Raw genomic sequence first — 25,365 nt, 5'->3', positions numbered from 1 at the left:
TACGTCAGTGACCTCAGAATAGCTTTCACACTTACAATGGTTTTATTAAGCACTCTAATATTTAGAGGTGCTTAATAAATATTTGTAGTTGTTGAAAGTTTTTATTTACTTGTATTTTATGAATGAGTGCTCTGCATGCAAATCTACACGCCAGAAAAGGGCATCAGATCCTAACACAGATACTCGTGAGCCACCATGTGGTTGCTGGGAGTTGAACTCAGGACCTCTGGAAGAGCAGCCAGTACTCTTAACCCCTGAGCCATCTCTCCAGCCCAAGTTGTTGAAATCTTTAACTGAAGGTGGTTATGATAGGAAGTACCTCAATATTTAGGAATACACACTAAGATCTTAGTAGGCCCTCAGACTTTAGCACAACCAACTCCAGACAGAAATGCTATTCAGGCTGTCAAACATTTCCATGTAGACACCACCACCTAAAGGCCTAATCCATCCGTCCATATAGTTCTGGAAAAGTCTGTAAATGCACTGACCTTGGTTTTTAGCGTCTGTAGTTCTGTTTCTGGATGTTATAGTTAACTGAAGAGTATCAACCTAGACTGGGTTTTTGTGCTTAAAGCACATCTCAGAAAGGCCTGGGGCCACACTGGCAGCACCCAGTGTAATTGCTGGCTGGCTAACAGACTTTCTACTGGCCGCATCTTCTCTGATGAATCCATAGCACTGAGCCACTGTCTCCTCTAATGCAGAAAAGCTAAAGGTAATCAAGCCCCCAAGGTGGTCCATCTAAGAACAGTGGAAGGCAATGTGGGTACCTACGGCCTTGGACTCTTCTGCTGCATAGCAAAAGGAACACAGGCTTTTAAACAAAATACTTTATTTCAATGAATCCCATGATTTCTGAAATTTTCTTTGTTTTTTTTTTTTCCGTTTCTTTGACCCTTTCAAAATGGAGAAGTAAAGCTGTCCCAATTATCAAAAAATTCAAATCTCCTTTTGCTTGGTGGACTGTCTGTCAAGCTGCCTTCATCCAGTAAGTCTCCCAGATCCTGGGAACTACTTCCAGAAGTTCCTGAAGTACTTCCTGGGTCAAAGGACTCTGCTGCCTCCAGGAGTTCCATGTCATTTCCATCTTCTTCAAAGGACTGCTGGAAGAGGTCATAGATCGTCTTCTGCTTTGGGTCCTTTATTAGGAAAAGAAAAGAACTGTAAAGGAAGAAGCTAGTCCTAACACCAACCTTCACGGCCACAATGAGGTGAGAGGCATCACATTTTATTTAATCAGGGAACTGCGGCAGGAAACCAGTAGCCTGGAGAGATATCCACCTTCCCCATGTCATCTCTGCTGCTCTCACAGAAAGATCTGTGCTGGGATGCTTTTCCTTTCCTAGTTCCCATACCCACACTTTACTAGCACAGTAGCTTCAGCAACCCTACTTCCTCCTCAACCCAAGTCCTTCTAAATGGAAGTTAGTACAACTGTAATTTGTCTTCTGTGATCCACTATCCCTCATCTTCAGGGAAGACCTGCCTTTGTGTCTGATGTTAAAGCTACAGATGCTCAAAATGCATGCCACTGGGGCTATAGAGATGGCTCAGTGGTTAAGAGCACTGACTGCTCTTCCAGAGGTCCTGAGTTCAATTCCCAGCAACCACATGGTGGCTCTCAACCATCTGTAATGAGATCTGGTGCCCTCTTCTGGCATGCAGGCATACATGGAGGCAGAATGTTGTACACATAATAAATAAATAAATTTAAAAAAATGCATGCCACTATGTCTGTCCCTTGTTGGCAACGTTGAAGCCAGACCCAGCATTGACAACCATGATGTATGACAGACTGGCCATCACCCCTCTTCTCGGCGCTCCTGAGTCTAAACTCTAATGCTGACATCTCATGGTCTAGGAGTACACTGTTGACATCACTGTGGAAACCCACAGGTCCGTGAAAATGTTCAATGTTCAATATCAAATGCTACGCCAGGGAAGTGGCTCAGGGTGTGGAATGCTTGTTGCTAGGCCTGTGATGTGGCAACTGCACACGACGGAAGGCGAGAACCAGCTCCTGTGGTTGTTCTCTGGCCTCCACATGTGTGCCATGGCCCATGCATAGGAACAGGGACAGACAGGCAGACACACATACACACAGTGATGAAGACACTTTCATCTGATTCCCATATCCCTAATAGAGCTTCTCTCCCTGCTTTATAAATCCACCAGTATTTTCATAATCCCTCTTCTTGAAATTCCCAGTATGCCTCAAGTGTTTGGCTCAACAGGCTTATTCCTGCCCGCTGTGGAATAATACTGTACATTCTGAAAATGCTGCTCTCATTGCTAATAAAAAGCTGATTGGCCAGTAGTAAGACAGGAAGTATAGGTGGGACAACCAAACTGAGGACTGGGAAGAAGAGCAGAGTCTGGAGTCGCCAGCAGACACAGAGAGAAGCAAGACAGGTATGCTGACTGAGAAAAGGTACTGAGCCTCGTGGCAAAGCATAGATAAGAAATATGGGTTAACTGAAAAATGTAAGAGTTAGCTAATAACAAGCCTGAGCTACTGGCTGGGCATTTATAATTAATAACACCTGCCGTCACTTTTTCTTATCAAGTCACTTAAAAAATACTTATGTGAATGTGTGTTCATATGCCTAAGGAGGCCAAAGGAAGACATTGGGCCTCCTGAAACTGGAGGCATCGGCAGTTGTGTGTATCCAGTATGATGCTGGGAACCGAACTTTGGTCTTTTGGAAGAGCAATAAGCACTCTTAACCGTTAAGCCATCTCTCCAGCCCCCAAGTTACTCATAACTTGTAGCCATAGTTCCTAGTATATGCAAAGACTTCAATAGCTCAAATGCATTTCTACCTCAGGCTTCTTGCCATCTGCACCAACCCAATGTTACTCCCGTGCAATCCTTTAACAAGATTCCTTTGTTGTGTCATGGGCTCTCACGTGTCCACCTCAAGCCTAAGTTGCTTCCCTTCCCAGGCTTTCTGGCTCTCTGCAATTAGGTCTCAACCTAACTAGTCACTATTTCTTAACAGAATTCCTCAACATCGATGACCTTCCTTGAACACTAATCAGGCGAGCATGACGTGTAAAAACTCCAGACCATTCCATTAACCTGTGCCCCAGGGTCCCAGCCTTTCAGAACAGGAAGTGATAAGAAAGACCACTGAGGTTGAATTTAATATGCACTACCTGTCCTCCCAGAGGAGGTACTCACCTGCCCTTGGAAAACAAGTGCAAGGTCAAGGAAACACTGCAAACCCAAGGCAGGCCAGTGCAGCAGAAACACTTGCTTGTGCCCATTTGCCCATCTGATTATGAGGGTGATGCTAGTCACAAACCAGGAGCACACATAGCTAACCAGAAGTAAGCTCCAAGATCAGCTTATTCCTTCATTTCCTCTCTTGGAAGGAAGACCGTCAAACCGAACACAAACTCCTTTTGTTTTTGTCTCCATGAAGGAGGTAGTGGTTTTCTTTTTCCAGTTGCTGATGGAATTCTCAACCCCGTCTTAGTAAAAATAGGTAAGCTGATACAGTTTTAATCAAATAAATACTGATAAATCTCATTTATATCACTCTGCACTTGGACTTTTGGCAGACAGTTTTGATGTTCTCAAAGTTTCTGAGGGAAAGGCCAGGATGAGAAAAAGATTTGATGAGACTCTTAGCTGGGCCCAGTGGTGCATGCCTTTAATTCCAGCACTTGGGAGGTAGAGGCAGGCAGATCTCTGAGTTCAAGGGCAGCCTGGTCCACAGAGCAAGTTACAGGACAGCCAGGGTTACACAGTGAAACTATGTCTCGAGAAACCAAACCAAACCAGACCAAAACAAGGCTCTTTTGTTTCTAGAGGTCATTACTAACTTGGCACAGCCACCACTAGCTGAATCACAGTGCTCCCCCAGCTTAAAGGTGAGGCTGTCTTCATGGTATCTTAGTTGCTGTTTTTGTCTAAAAGTGTAACTTGTTAAAAAAATATGATCTCTTGAAAGTGGACTCTCAGGCCTATAATCCACAAACTCTCAGAATACCTGGACAGGAAGACCTTGGATTTAAGATCTGTCTGGCTGACAGAGAGCCTATCTCAAAAGCCAGCTAGTCTAAAAATAACACACACAGGTGTATTTTTTTTTTTAAAATAAATGAGTGATCAGAAGCCCTGACTTTTAAGCCTTCGCCACATGCTCTACAGTACGTCTCTCAAAGCGAGCTGAGGAAGTCTTGGAAAAATAGGAAGGAGCAGATGAGGTCCTGAGTGTGTATTTGTGACGTGGCCATGGCTATGTCGAGAACCCACGGGAACGGCAACGCTTCCTCCACACGGGTGAGGCTCAGGGGATGGCAAAACCTCCCTCTGGTCCGAGTGCGAATAGCTCAACAGCGTCTGCAAGTACAAGTGCTCACCAACACAGACCGGTGTGGGCAAAGACAGCACTGCAGCTCCTCTCCGGGATGGGTGCAACCTGGGACTGCTCCTCACATAGGCTCCCACCGATACTAGCGAGCCCCTTCTCACACTGTAGCAATAGACACCATGAGGTTCTGGCTTGTCTTGTAACAGGTACTGCTTCTGGCGGAGTGAGCACAGCCCACCTGCGCCAGCTTTTCTGTATGTGTCTGTGTATCTGTCCTTCCTCCATTCCCTAGTCACCCCAGTTAGGTTTCCAGGACCAAGTCATGTAGCACACAGCAAGGCACGGTGGCTCCACCCTCTCCAGGGCCACGAAGCCTCTTTTTGGCACCTCTGATGGAATATGGGATAGGATACTCTGGTAGAGCCATGGGAGGGTGTTCTCTGGTCTCAGACGTTTTATGAGAGCGGACGCTACAGAAGGAATAGAGGGTTGAGGTGGAAAGACTTCTACCGTGGGCTGGTTTCAATGCCAACTATGCTGGGGGACTTCTGTGCTGGCCCTGCTCCATGGCTGCCATTGCTATCATACTTACGGAGACAACTAAACAGTTGTCATGAGGAGCTTTTCTGCTTTTTTGTAGGGCCTGAGACAGCAGCTCAGCCTTGGGTTTGTAGCCTTTAGGGCATATGAGAAGCAGCAGGAGTTACTGCCAGCATTCCTCATAAAGGACGGACACACACACACACACACACACACACACACACACACACACACACACGAACAGAATGACTACAGGCCCACCCTTCCTCCAGCTCCAGGGCTGAAGGACCAGCTCACTGCCTCGCTTTCTAGAGTGGTGAGGAGTCGTGTGCTGGCATTACCTTGTAGAGGTAATCCGTAGCTTCTGTCATTTCTGAGAAATTGGTCTCAGAAAGCCCAGCTTCCCCCAGCACTTTAATCTTCTCTTGAATCAGAGGCCTGTGGGGCAGAAATGAGATGCAGTGAGAACAACCTACCCAGAACCTGAAGGCTGACTAAATGAGGCCCCGTCATCCTCACAGGATGGTGACTGTAACACCATCCTCACCTACCACGGGACTGTGACTGTAACACCATCCTCACCACGGGACTGTGACTGTAACACCACCCTCGCGGGACTGTGACTGTAACACCATCCTCACTGGACTGTGACTGTAACACCATCCTCATGGGACAGTGACTGTAACACCATCCTCACCACGGGACTGTGACTGTAACACCACCCTCGCGGGACAGTGACTGTAACACCACCCTCATGGGACTGTGATTGTAACACCACCCTCACGGGACTGTGACTGTAACACCACCCTCATGGGACTGTGATTGTAACACCATCCTCACGGGACTGTGACCATTACACAAAATCCTCATGGGACTGTGGTGGAATTGTAACACAATCCTGCATCTCTCAGACCTTCCTGAAATACTTGCCCTGTCTCAATCAGAAACAGTCCTATCTGTGCTCATAAAATCCTCTCTAGCACAAGAGGCCTAGGAAATAAATCCTGCCTCACTACAGTAATAATGTGCGTTTGCTCAATCCCTCACAGACGGATACACCTGCACTGCAGAGTCGGGCACCTCAGGCGTGGGGCTGAACACAGAGAATGGGCACTAGTGGGATAATGGAAAAACTTCACATCAGGAAGAGGGTGAAAGACTGACAAAGAACCTTGGGAGTTTTTACTTAGATGACAGACACAATTCCAAGGGTTGAAACATGACCCACGAGGCCTGGTGGAGCAGATATGTAACTTCAGCACCACAAGAATCCGAGGCTGAGCTGGGTGTAGTGGTGCTCACCTTTAATCCCAGCACTCGGGAGGCAGAACCAGGCAATCTCTGTGAGTTCAAGGCCAGCCTGGTCTACAAAGTTCCAGGACAGTTAGAGAAACACAAAGAAACCCTATTTTGAAAAACCAAAGGGAGAAGAGAAAAAAAAAAGAGTCCGAAGCTGAAGGATCAAAAGTTCAAGACTTTCCTGGGCTACAGAGGGACTTTCAAGGCCAACTTGGGCAACTTGGTGAGACCCTATCTCAAAATGAGCAAGAAGAAAGAATTGGGTGCTAAAACTTAGAGGCAAAGTCCTTGCTTAGTCTATGTGGGGCCCTGTGCTCAATCCTCCATATCACAAAAAACAGACAGAAAAAGGGACTGCAGCCCTGCCATGAAGCACCACATGGTTCAGAATGAGCCACTTTCTTCTTGAAAGAGGTGAGCATCATATATCAAGAAAGAAGAAAGAACACTGTCCCCATCCTAACAAGCCAGAAGTCTCAGCTGGGAACAGAGTGTTTCTTACACTCTGAAGTCTAGGTCCCTCTCCCTCTTGGAGCAGTGGGAAGAGTCTCCTGCCTTTATTCTTACTGGTTTTTCCTCATACCCTGCAAGTCCCCAAAGAACGCTAGTGGTGAAGGCTAAACACATCACAGGAAGCAGGAAGCATCACTAATTGGTCTCAGCGAAAGTGTGAGTACTGAGGAAGCAAGGAAACCCTTGAGTCACTCAGCTCAGCCACCCAGCTTCCCGAGGGCCGCCCGCCCAGCCACCCGCCCAGGCCACCCGCCCAGCCGCCCACCCAGCCGCCCGCCCAGCCGCCAGCCCAGCCGCCCGCCCAGGCATACCAAAGGTAGTCATCTGCCGTGCCTTTTGCCACCAGGTAGTGAATGCCCACAGAGTTCGTCTGTCCAATGCGGTGCACGCGGTCCTCGGCCTGGATCAGCACCTGTGTGCCCAGGGAACAAAACAGTTAAGGAAAGGCCTTAGGAAGCCCATCCCTCCACAGTGAGGGGCACTGAGCCATCCAGCCCCACTGAGTTTCCTCTAGAAAGCATTTCCCTACCTCATGAAAGACTGAGAGAAACTCAAACAAACCTCAGGACCTGGTATCCGCAGCAGAAATGCTGCTTGGGCACCGTGCCAGGGATTGTGAGTCAAACAACGCAGAGGCTCTGCCTCTAGTCTGTGTGCTGAGGGGCAAAGGCAGAAGCACGGCACACACCATTTCTTATCTCTGGAAAATGAAGTTATCTTCCAGGGGCTGCAGAGGTGGCTTGGCAGTTAAGAGCAATTGTTCTTGCAGAGGACCTGGTGGTTCACAACCATCTACAATACTACCTAGTTCCAGGGGGATGGGATGCCCTCTTCTGACCTCCTAGGACACCTGCCATGCACGCGGTACACTGACATACATGTAAGCAAAATAATCATACACTAAAATTTCATATATATTTTAAGTTATTTTCTAAATACCTATCACATAATAATATTTCAAATATCACATCCAGAAAAGGGACGTGATGTTCATCACATGATGATTAGGGGTGGCTGTGTTCACACACTGGTAACTAAATAACTAAATAACCATAATAACTAAAACCAGGACACTGATTTATGAAAGGTCTCAACCTTGGAGTCTACCCATCATTAAAGCAATGGCTGATATGTAGCCAGTAAAAGCAACGTGCCAGAAAATTAGAAGAAAAATAACTTTTTTTCTGAGACTCGGGAGAAATTTTATGAGTCTCAGATCTGCCACCAGGGCCCTGGGCTATAAGTCACATCAAAGGCACCTGGTGTTGTCTCTCCCTGAGGGCAAACAGCTCACAGGGACAGTTAACAAAGGTGACCTAGGTGAGCACCGCTGAAGGGTGAGCTGTGCATTCCCGAGTCTGCACTTGGGGGCACTGTGCCACTTTGTTCATGGCGGAGACGAGGGCTAGGACTTTTCTAGTCCTCTTCCAGGACAGCCCCTCAATAAGACAGAGTCAGTGAACCCACAGGTTGCTGGGAAGCCCAGAGAACTGGCCTGCAGACTTTCAGCGCTTGAAAGACTGAAGAGCATGAGGTACAAACACAAGAGTGAACAGACACAGTCAGGACCCAGTGCTAGGGACATGCGCAGAAAATGCCATTTTTTAAAATGTATTTATCCTTATGTATATGAATGTTTTCCCTGCATGTATGTGCACTATATGTGTACCTGGTACTCAAAGAGGCCAGAAGAGACATCCTGGGACTAGAGTTACAGACAGTTCTGAGCCACCATTTGGGTGCTGGGAATTGAACCTGGGTCCTCTGGAAGAGTAGCTAGTGTTCTTGACTACTGACTATCTCCCCAACTCCAAGAACATGTCTTCTACCATTCATTTATGGACCTTGTATTTCTCAGCCCTGAGCATGCATGTCCAGGAGGATTCCAGTCAAGTAAGATCCCTTACCCCTGGGTTCCAAAACAGCTCAGCAAACACCACCAGATCAGCTGAGGAGAAGGTGAGGCCCATGTTGGCGGCAGTGATAGAGAGCACGGCCACTGAGTGCCCTCTGGACAGCTGGAACTGCTGGCACAGATCCTCACGGTCTGCTGAAGGGGTGGAGCCGTCAATTCGGATGTTCTGAACTTGCTGTAGACAATGGGGAAAACTGAGGTGAGCTGCAAAGGCACTCAGGAGCTGCACGACAGCTTGTCTCGTGTCCAGGAAGGGCCCACAGACAGAACCACTCCGCTCCTCAACCCTCTGCCTTCAGGGTTGGCTCTCCTTTTATACAACTGAAGGCTGGACGGACACGATTGTTTAATCACATACCGTCAGGAGAAACAAGAGACTGCAGTGATATTTTGTCTGTGTTTTAACAAATAAAGCTTGCCTGAAGATCGGGGTGCAGAGCTAAGTCAGTACAAGCCAGGGAGTGGTGGCACACACCTTTAATCCCAGGACGTGGGAGGCAGAGGCAAAGGGATCTCTGTTAGTTCAAAGCCACCCTGGGCTCTGCGAGGTTGAATCTGTCTAAAAGAGAAACAGAGCTCACACAAAAGTGATCCCAGCATTTGGGATCCCACGCCTTTAATTCCAGCACTAGGGAGGTGGGAACAGGTTATGGCTGGGCAGAGAGAGGAACACAAGGCTGGAGGAGACAGAAGGCAGTTGCAGTCTGAGGATGCAGTCAGTCTGAGGACAGGATCGCCTCTTTGGTCTGAGCATTGGTAGAGGTAAAAGGTCTCCCTAGTGGCTGCTGATCTGCTTCTCTGATCTCTTAGCTTTCACCCCTAATATCTGACTCTGGGTTTTTATTATTAAGACCAATTAGGCTGGGCAGAATCCCAGCACATGGGAGGCAGAGCCAGGCATATCTCTGTGAATTTGAGGTCACCCTGGTCTACAGAACAAACAAGTCTCAGGACAGCTTCGACTGTTTCACAGAGAAACCCTATCTCAAAAAAACAAAACAAACAAAACAACCAACCAACCAAACAAAAAACCCCAAACAATTAGAATTCATGCTACAACAGACAGACCTGGTTCTGAGTATCTCATGCAGTGGCCTTTTATAAAAGTACAGAATAGTATTACCACAAGGATGCCAGGTTTTTTTGTTTTGTTTTTTTTTTTTTTTTTTTTGGAGACAGGGTTTCTTTGTGTAGCCTTGGCTATCCTAGAACCAGCTCTGTAGACCAGGCTGGCCTCAAAGTCACAAAATTACACAGCAAGAAAACAAACAAAAAGCATACATCCTCCTATTTACTAACTCTGTTACTAGTAGAATTGAATTTTCTTAAATGGCCATTTCTGTTACTTGTTCTGCATTTCCACTAGCAACCAGCAATGCTTTTGTAGTGACTGGCATTTATATGTCGTACAGCTCTCTGCTAGTCTCCCTAGCTCATGTCCTTATATTTGTTTTCTTCCTAATTCTCTTTCATTTTGCATTCAGAAATATCTTAGTTTTCCTGATTAGATGGTTCGGTGGGTAAAGTTACTTGCTGCCAAGTCTGACAGGCTGTTTGATCCTAGGACCACACATGGAAGGAGAGACCCAACACCTGCATGTTTAACACTGTAAACAGTGCGGTAAAGATTCATTCATCTCCTCTCTTTGTTACAGACAGCTACCCAAAGGCTATTTACTGAATAAACCAAATGCTTCCTTGATTGTGTGTTTTCCAGCGGTTGGACTACATGACTTCAGTGTTAACGACTTGTGTGTTATATACTGAGACATACACTGCTGTTGGACTACATGACTCAGTGTTAATGACTTGTATGTTATATACTGAGACATACACTGCTGTTGGACTACATGACTCAGTGTTGATGACTTGTGTGTTATATACTGTGATATACACTGCTCAGGCCCAAGTCTTCCAACACTGCTGTCCTTTCTCAGAGCTGACTTCCATACTTATGCTACTTCCTGCCTGGAAGGAGACATGTTTTCCTGGAAGTCAGAGGAGTGCAAATGGAATCAGGAACAAAACCAGAGTTCACTCACTGGGCTGGCAAAAGTAAAAACGTAAGCATCTGATGTGTATGTATGAAGAATATACGAGAACACAGGGCAGCAAGGGTTTCTCAGCAGGATTATAAATCTGAGTAGCTATCTTGAACAGCAATCCACTTAAATGGAAGACAAGCCCATCCCATGACTGTGGAAGATCATGCTCGGTAAAACACAGATGCATACAAACACACTGTACACACAGAGACACATCTTCAAAGCCCAGTGTGCATCAGCAGCAGGAGCAGAGCTGGCAGTCCGACAGTACTCCGCAGCAGCAAAGGTGCCACACTCCTAGCTATGCGTCACACCAGCTGGAGAAGTCTCAGAAGCAACGCTGACCAACACAGGAATGGCAGATACCTACACTGCGCTACTATAAATATAATATATACTTTAAATATAAGAGGCCAGGTTTAAGAGGGGAAGGACAGTGGTTATTCTTGACTACATCTGGTACTAATTAAACCCAAATGACTGTGCACATATGTGTGAGACTTTTTTCCTCCCCCCCTCCTCTTTTTTTTCTTCGAGACAGGGTTTCTCTATAGCTTTGGGGCCTGTCCTGGAACAAGCTCTTATAGACCAGGCTGGCCTCAAACTCTCAGAGATCCGCCTGCCTCTGCTTCCCGAGTGCTGGGATTAAAGACGTGCACCACCACCACCCAAAGAGGAATTTTTTTCTTAATTAAATCATTTAAAGTGGGAAGATCCACCTTTATCCTGGGTCACCCCTTCTGCTGGTAGTCTATATAGGGCATGGAAGAAGGGGAAGCTCCCTTTGCCTGCCTCTCCTCACCCTCCACAGCAAGCCCATTCCTTCACTGGCATTGGAGCCTACTTCTTTGGGATTCCAGCATCTACTGAAAAGTAGCTGAGACATCCAGCCTCATGGACTGAATGACTACTGGATTCCTGGACTTTCTACTCATAGGCAGCCATTGTTGGATTAGCTGGACCACAGCCTGTAAGCCATTCTAATAAGCACCCTTTCTATATGTGTACGTGCGTGCGTGCGTGCGTGTGTGTGTGTGTGTGTGTGTGTGTGTTTGTGTAGAGAGAGATTCATTCTCTAGGTTCTGTGACTCCAGAGAACACTGACGAATACAGACGTGCACTAAATTCAAGACAGGGCCCCTGGGGAGGGGAGGAAAGAAATAAAACAGGTGACCTGTGGGAGCCCAAGTATTTCGTTACTTGGAAACAAGGGCTGGAGGACGGCACAGTGGTTCAGAGCGTGTTACTGCTCTTGCAGAGGAGCAGAGTTCAATTCTCAGCGCCCGCGCCAGACTGCTCACAATTTCCTGTAACTCTAGGCTCCAGGGACACCTTTAGCCTCCACGGGCACCCACACACATATACATAATTAAAAACTAATCTTAAAAATAAAACAAAAAAACCTAAGTCTTGACACTAATATAGAGAAATTTCCCTTAGCCAGCCTGAGTGGAGATCCACAGGTGTTACTTTACTCTGTATCCCTTAAACACTGGAAGAGAAGGAAATGAAGGAAGATAAAGAAAATTTACGGTCCTAAACTAAAGCAAAAGTGAAGAGGGAGTGAAGATGTAGTGTGTTTTGTTCTAATGGCCATGCTTGGGACTTCCTCAGATAGCTTCTGCTCACTCTGTCACGGTCCATCCAATGGTACTGGAAAGCTGGACAAGGAGACGTGCAAATGACTGGCAATGGATAGCAGTGAGGAGGACACACACACAGACGCACTGCCATTTCCTGGCAGGCTAGTTGTTTTATGAACACAGAGAATGGAAGAGTCCCTGGAGACACTCGTAAAGCAAGACTCCTGCTTACGCAGGGAGTACGGCAGAGCGTCGACTGTGGGAATTCTGTGGTTCCCAAGTGATGACTCCTCAAAGGCCTTCACGCGGTTTCTAGAAACCACGGCCTCACTCCTCTGTGCAGTCCTGACCCAGTGCTCTGCAGAACGAACAGCAGAAGCCGAGACTCTACCCTGAACGCCAGAGGGGCTTACCTTCCTCTCAAGCTCCTTTACAATTGCATCCAGGACCACCTTATGGTGTGCAAACACTAGAAACTTCTCTCGTCCACTCTCCAAAAGGTCCAGGATATATTCACTATATTTGACAATGATAATAAAGTAGATTAAACATACAACCACAGTTAGTTACCAAGAAGTGACTTCAGGAACCTAGCAGGTCCCTGCCCGCTCCTGCCCATTCTCTCCCCTTTCTGAGAGCCAACCTCTCTCTCCTTTGTTCACGCCACGCCACACGGGATTTGCGCTTGTAGATTACTAAAATAACATTAGCTTTCATGTTAGCTGCCGCTATCAATTTAATCTGTTTTCAGTACAAACCGAAGTAGGTTAAAGGATTCTTGACACAAATCCTGTAAGCTCAACATTGAGAAATAAGTGATAAGACAGAAAAGACATTTAAGGGGGCCTCTCCACTTCCCTTCTACTGAGGCCACAGATGGCCGACCCCATAGTTATAGCAGTGCTAATGGAGGTCTTCCCCATTCATTTACTTTTCTCTTCGAACCACTGCATGTTTTTAAAATCATTTATTTAATGAGCATGAATGTGTAGAACCTACAGAGGCCAGAAGAGGGAGTCAAACTCCCTAGAAATAGAGTTATAAACAACTGCGAGGAGCCCCATGGGTGCTAGGAACCGAATCTAGGTCCCCGACAAGAACAGTCAATGCTCTTAATCACTGGGCCATCTCTCCAGCCTCAGCTATGTTTTTTCTTAACTTCATATTTTTATCTACAAGTGTTGGGTCTTAAAGACAGAGGTGATCTATACAGGAAATTATTGCTTACTTTTTGGGACATAAGAGCCCTCACCCAGCCCGTGTCTTCCCTAGATAGGGGCTTGTCTAGGTAGAGCAGCAAGGCCTTCTTTAGGAAGGACAGTGTCCTGTGATATAGGCAGGTCTGGAAAGGCAAATACACTGTCCTGTGAACACCTAAGAATTATTCTCAAACAAAATTACAACTGACTGCAGTACCAAATTAGACTTCAATTTGTAAGCACTGTATTAATAGAATCTGATTATTCTGAGAGACATAAAATTTGCCGTGATAAAGGTGACAGTTTGTAGCCACAGCACTGACAAACCAGAGGGCCACAGAATCGATTTGGTCAGCTCCTAAAAGCTCTGGCCCCAGCTTTCCTAAGGACCCCGGACCCCTTCCCCCTCCACACTGACACAGCTGAGCTGCTCTGCCTGCTTCAGGTTCTCTTTCCATTACCAGAACGGGCACATTGGCTACTGCAACACCGTCTGTCTCACTGAAAGATGCCGGTAAAACAGAAAACAGACAGCAGCAAAAAGGGGGGAAGAGAAGCAGCTGGCAGGGGAAGCAGGGGGTTTTTATTTACAATCTAATTCTACTCATTAGACACGTGTGACATGTGAGTCCAGAGGCTCACATGAGATTTGCTCAGTAACTACACTTTTAAAAACTGGGCCAATAGTCACTCTCCGGAGTCAACTGAGGCTCTGAGTGTGAGATACACCGAAGTGGGAAACTTGAGAAACAGAGCGCTGCACATTTTGGACAGCGTTGTGACAAGGATTGCCCAAGTTTATGCGGTAGCAACGTGGCCAGACTTAAGCTTGGGATGCATTTCCATGTAGTGGGCTTGCCCACTCTGTACAGGGCGCTGGGCTTGAACTCTGGCATTGCAAAAGTCAAAGAAAAACCACTATCAACCAATCGACAAATGAGGATTTGTTTCATGGTTATATTCGAATTCTAGGGGAAATGGATGGTTGTGGGCCTAACAGCTGAAGAAAGGTCCCTCACAGACCCTGGGTTTGTAGGGCATGAGGCAAAGAACTGCCCCCCCCCCTTGTCTTCCGTCGCTCAGCAGCACATAAGAGATGGGTCAGCAGGGGCAACTCAGGGACAGGTGGGTTGGCCAGGGGAGCTGGGGGAAAGAGCACAAGGGTCAGGTGGGTTCCTCTCTCTCCTCACGCACAGATCTCAGCCTCACAGCCAGTGCAGCACCACTTGGCGCATGTGAATTGCTTTCACTGTGAATGAATCATCAACACCACGTGACGCTGAGCAATGAAAAACATCAGGCAAAGTGGACACTGTTAGGATTGCCTCAAGTTCAACTGCAGCGATGTGCGCACATGTGCCGGTGTGTGGAGGCCAGAGGGTAGACCAGACGTCTTCCCTAGTCTTCCTAGTGACCTCAGCCAGGAAAAGTCTCTTACTGAACCCTGAGATCACTGACTGGGCTAGGCTGGCTGGCCAGCAAGTGCAAGCATCTGTCCGTCTCTGCCGCCCCACAGCTGGGATCACAGCTTGGTGACATGGCCCCTGGCTTTCTCAGGTCCACATGCTTGTGTGGCAAGCACTGTACTCACGGGGCATCTTCCTATCCCACCCCATAATCACTGCTTTTAAAAATGAGAGACAACAAAAGCTGAACACTGGCGACTGCTTACATGACACAGGGGATTTTAGCTTCTGCTGTTCTGTTGAAGAAGACAATGAGGGCTTCTTTCTGCTGCTGCTTCTGTGGAAAGAGGAGATGAGAGTTTAAAGACCTACTCTCAGTGCTCTGGAATGAGGGACCCAACTGGAAATACTCTTGAGTTTTCCCCATTTTAGCAACTATATTCTAGAACATTTCAAAACCATTACTCAAGGGTTTGTATGATTCCAATTCTTCTTTTAAAATACATTTTTAGGCTAGGGAGATGGCTCAGTGGTTAAGAGCACTTACTTCTCTTCCATATGACCCGGGTTCAATTTCCAGCACTCACATGGTGGCTCCTAGCAATCTGTAACCCCAGTCCCAGGGAACCCGACACCCTCTTCTAGCCTGCACAGGCTCACATGTAGTACAAAAATAATGTAGACAAATCACCCATCCATATAGAATGAAATAATAAGGGGTGGTGGTGGCAGGGCTGGCGCACTGGCTCAGCGGTTCAGAGTACTTGTCGCTCATGCAGAGTACCCCACTTTGATACAAGCACCCACATGATGGCTCACAACCATCTGTAACTCCAGGTACAGTGTATCCAATGTTCCCTTCTGACGCCTTTAGGCATCAGGTATGTATGTGGTACACACATAGGTAAAACACTCATGCATAAAATATTAATAAATCTAATAAATTAAAAAATATATTCCTTATTACATAATATATATTTATTTCTAGTTATATACAAATATGCCTTATACAAAATATATGTAGGCATATAAAATATATTTTATATAGAATGACCACATATAGGCATATATATATGTGTGTGTGTGTGTGTGTGTGTTTAAAAGTATACAGCAGAAGTAGAAATTGTAGAGCTTCTAGGGAGATCAAATATTTGGGCTTGGAACCTGATGGTAAGAATTCAGTAGCCAATACATATAGTGACAAGTGGCATTCAAAAAGTGCAACTTATTATGAGTGTTTACCTTTATTTTTATTCTACACAGCAGACATCTATTATATTATTGGCATCTACTGTATTTTCTTTTTCTCTTTTTGCAAAACTGGGGATCAAACCTACAGACCTGCACATGCTAAACAAGTACTCTACCACTGGCCCACATTCATAGCCTTGGTGTTTTTTAATGTGGGAGAAATCAATAGTTTTATCTTTAAAAAGAAAAGAAAAACTTTATCAAATTGAGTAGACATCATACAATCCATTAATGGTCTCACTTCTTTCCTAGCGTGGGCAAGGGGTTTTGAAACAATGTTGTACCCTCTGTTTTTTGACTCCTAGACTCTTATTAAAATGGATGCACTGGGGTTCGCTAAATGACAAGGGAGAAAAGAAGCTGTCACTGGGATTCTGCATGGGCCTGCTTCATTTTCTTGTTTCTTTGCTAATCAGAAACCAGCTTCAGACAAAGGCCGTGATAGCCGGCTTTCCTCAGTCTTTAAGGAAACGTTTCCAGCTGAAAAATAAGAAAAGCTTTCATGATAACAGATTTTATAAACTGGCTGCTTGGCCTTCACTTGTCTATACAAAGGTCTGAATAAATCTTCTAGATGGAGAGGTGTGAACAAACAAAGAAACAGCACTTGACAGGCAAGCCAGCAGGGCCTGAAGGAGCGTCCATGATGTAGGCTGAGAGGTACTTGGGGCTAAAAGTAATGATAACAAGGGTACTTCTCCTTGTTTGTCTAAAACTATGAAAACATGGCTGTTTAACCTCACTGTCTCAGGGTTTCACAGCTGCCGGGGTTTGTCTGTAGACACACAGTCCACTGGCCAGCCACTGAAGGAAGCTAAGCACTTCATTTACATCAGGCTGCAGATGGGGAGGGCAGTTCTCAGGGACTGGACTGGAAAGGGCTCTGGGCTCAGGGCTGGAGGTTGGAAGACCTTCACTGAGCTCGGACTTCACTTCCATCATCTCCGAAGGGAGAGAGAAGTCTGCCATCTAAGACAAGGGTGACAGTCACCAGCAGGCACAACTCCAGGTAACTGACACCACCCTTATCGATCTCCAGCACCCTGTCCTACTGATGGAAGCATTAAAATAGCCCCTCCAAGACAGGGGGTTTGTATGGCTGATTACCCAGCGCTCCTAATTGTCATGGCTTATCTTAAAGTTTACTAATAAAATACTATTTTATTAGCTTGATAGAAGTCAAAGTTTCAGGCTGCATGTGAAATGATACATGGCACACTTAGAGCCATATACACACGGTACAGGTTTCAAAGCTGCTCACAAACTGCTGAATTAACCAGAGTACCCCAGTGCTTTGTTTCATTCTTGTTCTTTTTGCCTGCCCTACCTGTCAGTGTGATTTTCTTCCTCAATTCAAATGCTGGCTGTTCTTTCTCCCTCCCTCCCTCTCTCTTTTTTTTTTTATTTGTTTTAATTTCTTGATTTCTAAACCAGTTATTCCAAAAGCAGACCAGGTATTAGTGAGAAAACGCTAAGGGCTTTGCTTCATTCACGCACACAATAAACACCACCATAAGTAGCGAAACCAAAACTGTATCTTTGAATCTAAAATTACCATATGCCTGTCTCCCTGCTAACATTATATTTGCTGTCCTTGTTCACTGGTCAGGCAGTAAGGGGCACACCTAGGGGGTAGAAGCAGGTGGATCTCTGTGAGTTCCAGGACAGCCAGGTCTACATAGTGAGGCCCTGTCTCAAAAGCAAGTTATGGGCTGGGGTGAGCTCAGTAGAAAAGCACACATTCAGCATGAGCAAGGCTCTGGGTTTAATCCACAGCACAGCCCCCCCCCAACATCCTGCAAAAAAAAAAATTATGTAAAATTTATAAATAAAGTTTCTATTCACTGAATTTTATTTGTAGAAATCACCAAGATTGATTTTCAGTGACAGAGCCTCTTGTGCTACCAAACTATAACTTCAGAGCACTGCCCTAACTGGACATAGTGGCATACACCTGCAATCTTAGCCATCAGGAGACAGAGGCAGGAGGATTATAAGTCGGAGACTAGCTTGAGTTACGAGCAAGACCCTGTCTCTAAAGGAAAACCAAACCAGCAGCACCACAACAAAAGGGACATGATCCATTACATCCACATAAAATGGAAAATTACCGGAGGACTACACCCTCCTTCTCTGGGTATTCAGGTTACTACATGTGATTAAGCACACACTAAATATGGTATGACAACTCACCAGGGTTTCCTCTAGCCTGCCCAATTTGCTTCTCCCACCATAATACTGAAAACATGGCACATTTTATCTCTTGTCATTTTAGGGCATTCTGTCACTTCTCAGAGGCTGACACCGCAGCAGTGACTCACTGCTTTTGGGGGACCATGGGGCCCAGATGATTTGTGATGATTGCTTATTTTCTTGCCAATGAAAAGTATGAGGCTGGCATTGAGTTCTTCCTCGCACTTCCTACAGTACGACAGTGAAGAAGAGCATGAAATAAGAGCCAGCCAGCAGGGCACCTTGTACGCAACTCAAGGTATAGGGCAGAAGAGCTGCACTTCAGATCTGTGAGCCTCAATTCACTCTCTGTAAATACAAATTCCAACTCTGACAACCCGAATGCACAGCCCAGGTTCACAAAGGCTTACTTGCATTCTCCCTACACACACACACGCACGCACGCACGCACGCACGTACGCACGCACGCACACACACACGCACACACACATGCACACTTGCACGCACGGTCAGGCTCTTCCTGCTCTAGTTAGAAAAGTCATGTCTGGAGAACTCAGAGCACATGCACAGAGCAGCGTTCGGAAGGACACCCAGGGAAACACCCACGTCACAGTACCACTCACAGTATTGTTCTTGGTCATCTCTTTGGCTGCTGCATCCAGAGCCGCCTTGGCCCTGGAGCTGATCCGACCAGGGTTGACCACCACCATCTTGCGCTGCTTGGCCGGGAGCTGGGAGAGGACGTCGGATTTGAGGCGCCGCAGCATGATGGCCTCCTCCAGCAGCAGCTTCAGCTCACCCAGGTTGGAGGAGCCCGAGTAGTCCCAGCCCCAAGGGAGCTGGAGAAAGAGAGGACAGCTTCAGCCTCGGCGCTCCAGACAATCTCACGGGGCTTTACAGGACTGAATGAACCCCAACTGAGACGGATGAGACAGAAAGGATGTGGGGAAAGCCAGGCATGAGATAAACTGAAAACCCATGTCACGGTCGCCCACAATTTGAAACTAACATTTCTATCAGTTTAAGTGATTGATGTTTGGGGTCGAAAAGCCCAGAACATATGTTTGTGCTGGTCTGGCTGAAACCAGATCAAAGTTTTGGAATGGGGTCCCCTCCAGCAGCTCATAGGTTGAGAGCTCCGACTCCACTCCCTCTCATATAGCTATAGAAGATATGGGAAACTAAAATAAAAACCCTGGCTGGGTGTAAATGAGAAGTGGAGCATCTGCCTGGCGTGCGTAAGGCCTCGGGTTTGAACTCATCACAGCAATCAGTTAATCAGATATCAACCAACCAATCACCAGTTCCATCCTATCCTTCCCCAGTACTCTTCCGATCTCTATGTGGAACGCCAGAGAGCACAGACCTCTGCTGCTCTGCAGATTCCTAACTCAGCTCTTTCCTGCCTCACCTCTCCCCCTCCCCCGATGCCTCTAGACAGTCACTGGGTATCAAATGAGCTTGGTTCAGGGTGCTTTCTCGAGCGAGGTCTCTTAGTGCAGAGAGGGGGAAACAGTTTGCCCTTTGGGCTATACTTTAGAACAAACTTGGGGAAATGTGAATTTCATAATTAACTTGGATATCTTGCCCCCAGTTTAAATACTCTTGCCTCTTAACCTTATAGATTAAAACTGAATAATGCCAAAGATTTTCAGCTGGAAAAATCACACTCTAACACGGTCTCATGCACTGGGCTGGGCAGAATAAAGGACAGGAGGAAGACACAGACACTGTCCACACCTATGGTTTGCTGAGGTGAGGACAGCGAGCAGGAAGGAGAACAAGCAGGACTGGAGGGTAGAGCCTCATAACGTCAAAGACTGAGGAGGGGCGGCCAGACCCCTCTGGGAACAGAGGAAGGGACAATCGGAGTCAGAAGGATGAACTCCACCTCAGGCCTTCCAGAGGGTGCTATCTACAGTCTCAGCTAGCTGAGGAAGGAGTCCTGGTCAGAAAGCAGCAAGATCATCTGCAAAGAGGACCAAAGTAAAAACAACACAGGAAATTTATAAACAACCCACTCGGGAAACAATCATGGAGAAAGTGAGTTGCAGACTGTGTTAAAGAAACACATGATTTTGAAGACATTCAACAACTGAGAAGCTACCTTAACAACAATCTAACTAGTCTGTCATTAAACTCTGCAAAGCACTATAACTTATACGTACTTTGTGAGTAAATGGAAGTGCTTTAAAATATCTCATTTTTAAAGGAATTTTAAAATATGGGAAGCAATCATGAATTCACATCACAGGGGTTTCTCATACATTGTTTGTGTGTAACTGCAGCCATTTCTCCAAAGTATCAGTGTCATTGTTGTAAACAGGGCTCGGTATATGTGTGGTTTGACCTCAAGTAGATGACTTCCTCCCAGGCCAGAAACCCTCATTCACCTGCTTTCTTGGCTCTGCCTGGGAGCTTCCCTCTAACAGGCCTCAGTGCCTTCTCTGGGGCTGCTTCTGGTGTGGACTTTGCTCCTGCAGCCCAGGCTGCAAGCCTTGCACAGGAGCTGTAAGCTGGACCCAGGCAGCACCACTCAGAACCTCACATATCTGTGCAGTAACTACTGGACCCTTTCCTTAGAAGGACGGGGCTGGAGAGATGGCTCAGAGGTTAAGAGCACTGGCTAGTCTTTCAGAGGCCACGAGTTCAATTCCCAGAAGCCACAAGATGACTCATAACCATCTACAGTGAGATCTGGTGTCCTCTTCTGGCATGCAGTTAGAACACTGTATATACAGTAAATAAAATAAAAAAACTTAGAAGGACAGATTTCATCTCGCTTTTGAAAGTACTCTAAGGTCAAAGTCAGAGGCAAACTATCAGGAAATTTTCATCTGGTTTTCTGGCCCATTTCTTGGTTTCTATCAAGGAGCAGAAAGAAAAATGTAACATGAAGGTAAAAGAAGAGTGGCAATGGAGACAAGAGAATGAATACCCGCTTGGCGTCACAGTAGCGCAGTCCAAAGGCATGAAACTGAGGGAAGAACGTTGGCCTGACAGCAATGATCTGTGTGTAGAGCTCCGCAGGCCGGGACATGGCGGGCGTGCCTGACAGCAGGATGGCTCTCTTGGCAACCTAAGGATGAAACAACCAAAGAAAGATACTTTCAGTATAGTGAGGAGGAAACGATGGAGACCTATACCCCTAGATATTCCCTTAATACGAAATATCCAAAATGCTACCATGAGGCAGGTGCTGGACGCCCCACACCCTACCCCAAGAGCAGCAGAGCCCCCTAGATTGTAGCAGCTTCATCTTTTACTTCCTAGGCTCTCACTGCTGGATGTACTTTTAAGAATCTACATTTTAATTGAGTGTGTGTGTGTGTGTGTGTGTGTGTGTGTGTGTATAAGTGTGTGTATGAGTATGTGTGTGCACGTGCGAGTGTGAGTGTGTATATGTGTGTGCACGTGTGAGTGTATGTGAGTGTGTATGAGTATGTGTGTGCACGTGCGAGTGTATGCGAGTGAGTGTGTATATGTGTGCGAAGGTCATCAGATTCACTGGCGCTGGAGCGGCAGGTGGCTGTGAACAGTAAAACCCTGAAAGAGCAGCAGCAAGTGCTCCTCACCACTGAGCCTTCTCTCCAGGCCGTTCTTAACAACAAGCCTCACTCCAGAACTGTGTGATCTCTAAATCAGGGCACTCTAGCTGGAGAAAAAGACCACGTGTTGTAAAACCCAAATGGCCCTGCTAAGGTAAGCAGTCAGATGTCAGCTGTCACCCTTCAGTCCCTCCAAGCTGCTGTCACAGCACTCACACCTCCTGAACTATCTTTACTGTGGCCCTCGCTTGCCTGCAAAACTCCTGAGATTGTGACGGCTATTCTTGGTTGTCAATGTGACTACATCTGGAATTACCTAAAGCCCAAATGACCAGGCACACCTGAGAGGGACTTTATCTTAACCAAGTCATCTGATGGGAGAAAACCCACTTCTAATCTAGATCTTTGAGGTAGGAAGATCTACCTTTAATCTGGGCCACACCTTCTGCTGCATAAGACATGGAAGAAGGAAGCTTGCTCTGCCTGCTTGCTCTCACTCTCTCTACTGGATTTTTTTTTTTTTTGAGACAGGGTTTCTCTGTAGCTTTGGAGCCTGTCCTGGAACTAGCTCTTGTAGACCAGGCTGGTCTCGAACTCACAGAGATCCGCCTGCCTCTGCCTCCCGAGTGCTGACACTAAAGGCGTGCACCACCACCACCTAGCCTCTACTGGATTCTTGGAACTTCCATTGGTATACAGCCAACCAATGCTGGAATAGCTGGACCACAGTCTGTAAACCATTCTAATAAATCACACAACACGCACGCACGCACGCACGCATCCACATTTTGTAAGTTCTGTTCCCCTAGAAAGCCCGAGAAAGTAGGAACTGGGCTGTTCCTACTTTCTATAGCACAAAGTAGGAAATCAATCAATGTACACTACATATTGAGAAAAATTCAGAGGAAAGCTGGTTAGTGTTGAGGAGAACATGAAGTAAACCTGAGGGATCCAGAGCGGGAATAAAGCAGGGGAGACCAGTAGGCCTGAATTTCTTGCAGAACAGACTTCTGATATTCAAGTTAAATTTACCATAATGATCCTGCTAGTATCAAGAGTAAATGACAGAGATAATCTGTGTAGAAGCCCCTAGCTCAGTGGTTCTCAGCCTTCCTAAGGCTGCAACCCTTAAATACAGTTTCTCATGTTGTGGTGATGCCCAATCATAGAATTATTTTTGCTGCTACTTCATAACTGTAGTTTTACTGCTGTATGAATCATGATGTAAGTATCTGAAATGCAGAATATCTGATGTGTGATCCCTGTGAACGGGTCACTTACCTGCTCCCCTGCCCAAAGGGGTTGCCACTCACAGGTTAAGGACCACTGCTCTAGCTGATAACGTAAAATGCTTCTGTATGTATCGTATGCACATATTCACATGGTGTGTGCACGCGTTATGGAGGTGCACATGGGTGACGTGTACACGGAGGCCAGTGGTCCATGCCATGTGTCTTCTCTAATCACTGTTTCCCTTCCTTTCTGACACAGGGTCTCATCCATTTGGCTAAGCCGTCAGGCCAACGAGCTGAGGGTTTGCCTGACTTTGCTCAAAACCCAGTGCTGCAGATTCAAACTCAGGTCTCCTTGCTTGTACAGCAGGAGATTACGCACTGATTTTTTTTTTTTAAGGAAAAAATGTCCTTTTAACTTCACTGTATTTCAAGACTCTGGCTCATTTTGTAATTCCTAAGAACTCTGAATGGTGGGACCCAGTGCCATTGACCAAGCTCAGTCTGCTCAGCAATGGGCAGGAGGGAAATAAACAGGTGGCTGACCCAGCTCCAGGGGACTCCAGGGTCTTCCCTTCCCCGACTCAGACCTGACCCAGGCAGATCATACCCAGATCAGACCTTAGGGAGATGGAGAGACAGTGAGCCAGGAGGAACACAACAAACGCCACAACCGTTAGAGGTAAAATCCTCTCAGCTTTGGAGGAGACCCCGCTGTGGGGCTCAGCGCCTAGAAACTGCTTGCTAACCGTGGTAACCTTGAGCTAATGGCAGTAACACAAGGCAACCATATGAAGTAAATGTCCAAAGGGAAAGTAAGTTTCCAAATGGATACGCTCATCATAAAAACAAACAAAGGTATAATCATGGAAGAAAGAGGATTCCTCATAAATACACGAGACATACAATTCTCAAAATGCACTTCTGCCTTCTCAACCACTGCCAATACCTAATCCCATTCTGATGGCAGAGCCATGAAGGTTTCTAGCTATGATTTCCTGCACAGTTTGATGCAGACTCATTAAAGTAACAATGGCACCTTGAATGATGTCTGTAGAAGCCTGTTTGTGGGCTTAGCCTATTTTAAGGAAAGTAGTAAAGGACAAAAAACTAAAGTGGAAACGGAGAGTTTCACTAGTAGACATCTGCCCATCCGGAACATGCTCTCCCAATGCCTGCGTTTGCCTGGAGATGGAGCCTGGGCTACACCAGCTTCCAGGCCAGGTGGCAGATTCCCCCCGGGATGAATCAATAGTCAGTTCTCTCATACATTTCCCAGACTGAAGTGATAGGAGAAGGACTAAGGGAGCGATGTGGGTGTTGAAAAGCAGAGGGTGCACTGCAGAGAAGAAAAAAGCTGGCTTTGAGGAGCAACCAGAGCGGCATCTCATCAGCTAAGGAATGATGCAATCTGCTTCCCGTTCAGGCCCAAAACTGTCAGTCATCCACGAGGCCTTTGATCTGTGCCCACCCGAAAATAGCGGCCATGCTTGGTCTACCTGTGAGAAAACCACGCGCAGGAAAATAAAGATGTATAAAATGATATAAATCAGTGCTAAATTAAACTCTGTGAAGTCAACTCCCCTGGCCAAGGAAAGACAGCGAGACGAAGTAAGGAACTCTGCCCGGTGTCGGGAAGGTAACGCAGCTGATGAGCAGACACTGTGAGGGCAGCTGCTGTCTAGGACGTTTCCTCGGAGCCGAGCATCAGAAGCCCTGCAGGATACTCAAACGCAGAACAAGTTAGTGCATCTAATGCACCAAGGAGAATGCCACACAGTTAGCCAGAGCAGATAAGCTACACACAGATCGAAAGCGTGAGCCCGGGGATGCTTGAAGCAAAGAACTGGGGTTATTTGAAGCCCATACAGCAAACAGTCCAGAAGCGACCCCTTTCCATTTGCCCCCCACCCCACAACGGTGCACAACTAGCTTTGCTGAACTATCCTGATTGGCTATAACATCTCCCCAAGGATGTAAAATCAAAATCGTGTTCTCCAAAGTTGTGCCCTCCCATCTTTTATTGGGGGTGGAGGGGCTTTGGTTTTCCTATGTAGCCCTGGCTGTCCTCAAAAAGAGATCTGCCTGCCTAGGCCTCCCAAGCGCTGGGATCAAAGGAGTGTACCACCATCCAGGCCGAGTCGTATTTTCATAGCCTGTGTTATTCTGCAGCACTTGAAATAAAGGTATGTCATTTAGAGTAGTGATGTAGAAGGTCCTTCTGTCTATATGTAGCTTTCATTAGTTAATGAATAAAGAAACTGCCCTGGCCTGTTGATAGGGCAGAACTTAGGTGGGCAGGGAAGATGGAACTGA

General features: G+C 46.5%; 1 protein-coding gene across 4 annotated transcripts in view; it reads right to left on the bottom strand.

Moving 5' to 3' along the window:
- Positions 1-818: 818 nt before the first annotated feature.
- Positions 819-25,365, bottom strand: part of Smarcal1 (SNF2 related chromatin remodeling annealing helicase 1) — a 44,905-nt gene continuing 20,358 nt past the window's right edge. For all 4 annotated transcript variants that reach the window (XM_087904040.1, XM_087904046.1, XM_087904042.1 and 1 more), the window contains 8 exons: positions 21,208-21,348; positions 18,893-19,108; positions 15,092-15,162; positions 12,634-12,736; positions 8,585-8,767; positions 6,989-7,089; positions 5,207-5,303; positions 819-1,142 (listed from right to left, as the gene is read on the bottom strand). In XM_087904040.1, the coding sequence (XP_087760166.1) occupies positions 903-1,142; positions 5,207-5,303; positions 6,989-7,089; positions 8,585-8,767; positions 12,634-12,736; positions 15,092-15,162; positions 18,893-19,108; positions 21,208-21,348 (1,152 nt within the window). In that variant the 3' untranslated portion in view covers positions 819-902. The remainder of the gene's footprint in view (positions 1,143-5,206; positions 5,304-6,988; positions 7,090-8,584; positions 8,768-12,633; positions 12,737-15,091; positions 15,163-18,892; positions 19,109-21,207; positions 21,349-25,365) is intronic.

This window comes from Myodes glareolus, chromosome 1 (genome assembly GCF_982192425.1).
Source record: "Myodes glareolus chromosome 1, mMyoGla1.1, whole genome shotgun sequence".
Classification (NCBI taxonomy): domain Eukaryota; kingdom Metazoa; phylum Chordata; class Mammalia; order Rodentia; family Cricetidae; genus Myodes; species Myodes glareolus.
The sequence above is the reverse complement of the archived record's forward strand: the minus strand, read 5'-3'. Positions and strand labels throughout refer to the sequence as shown.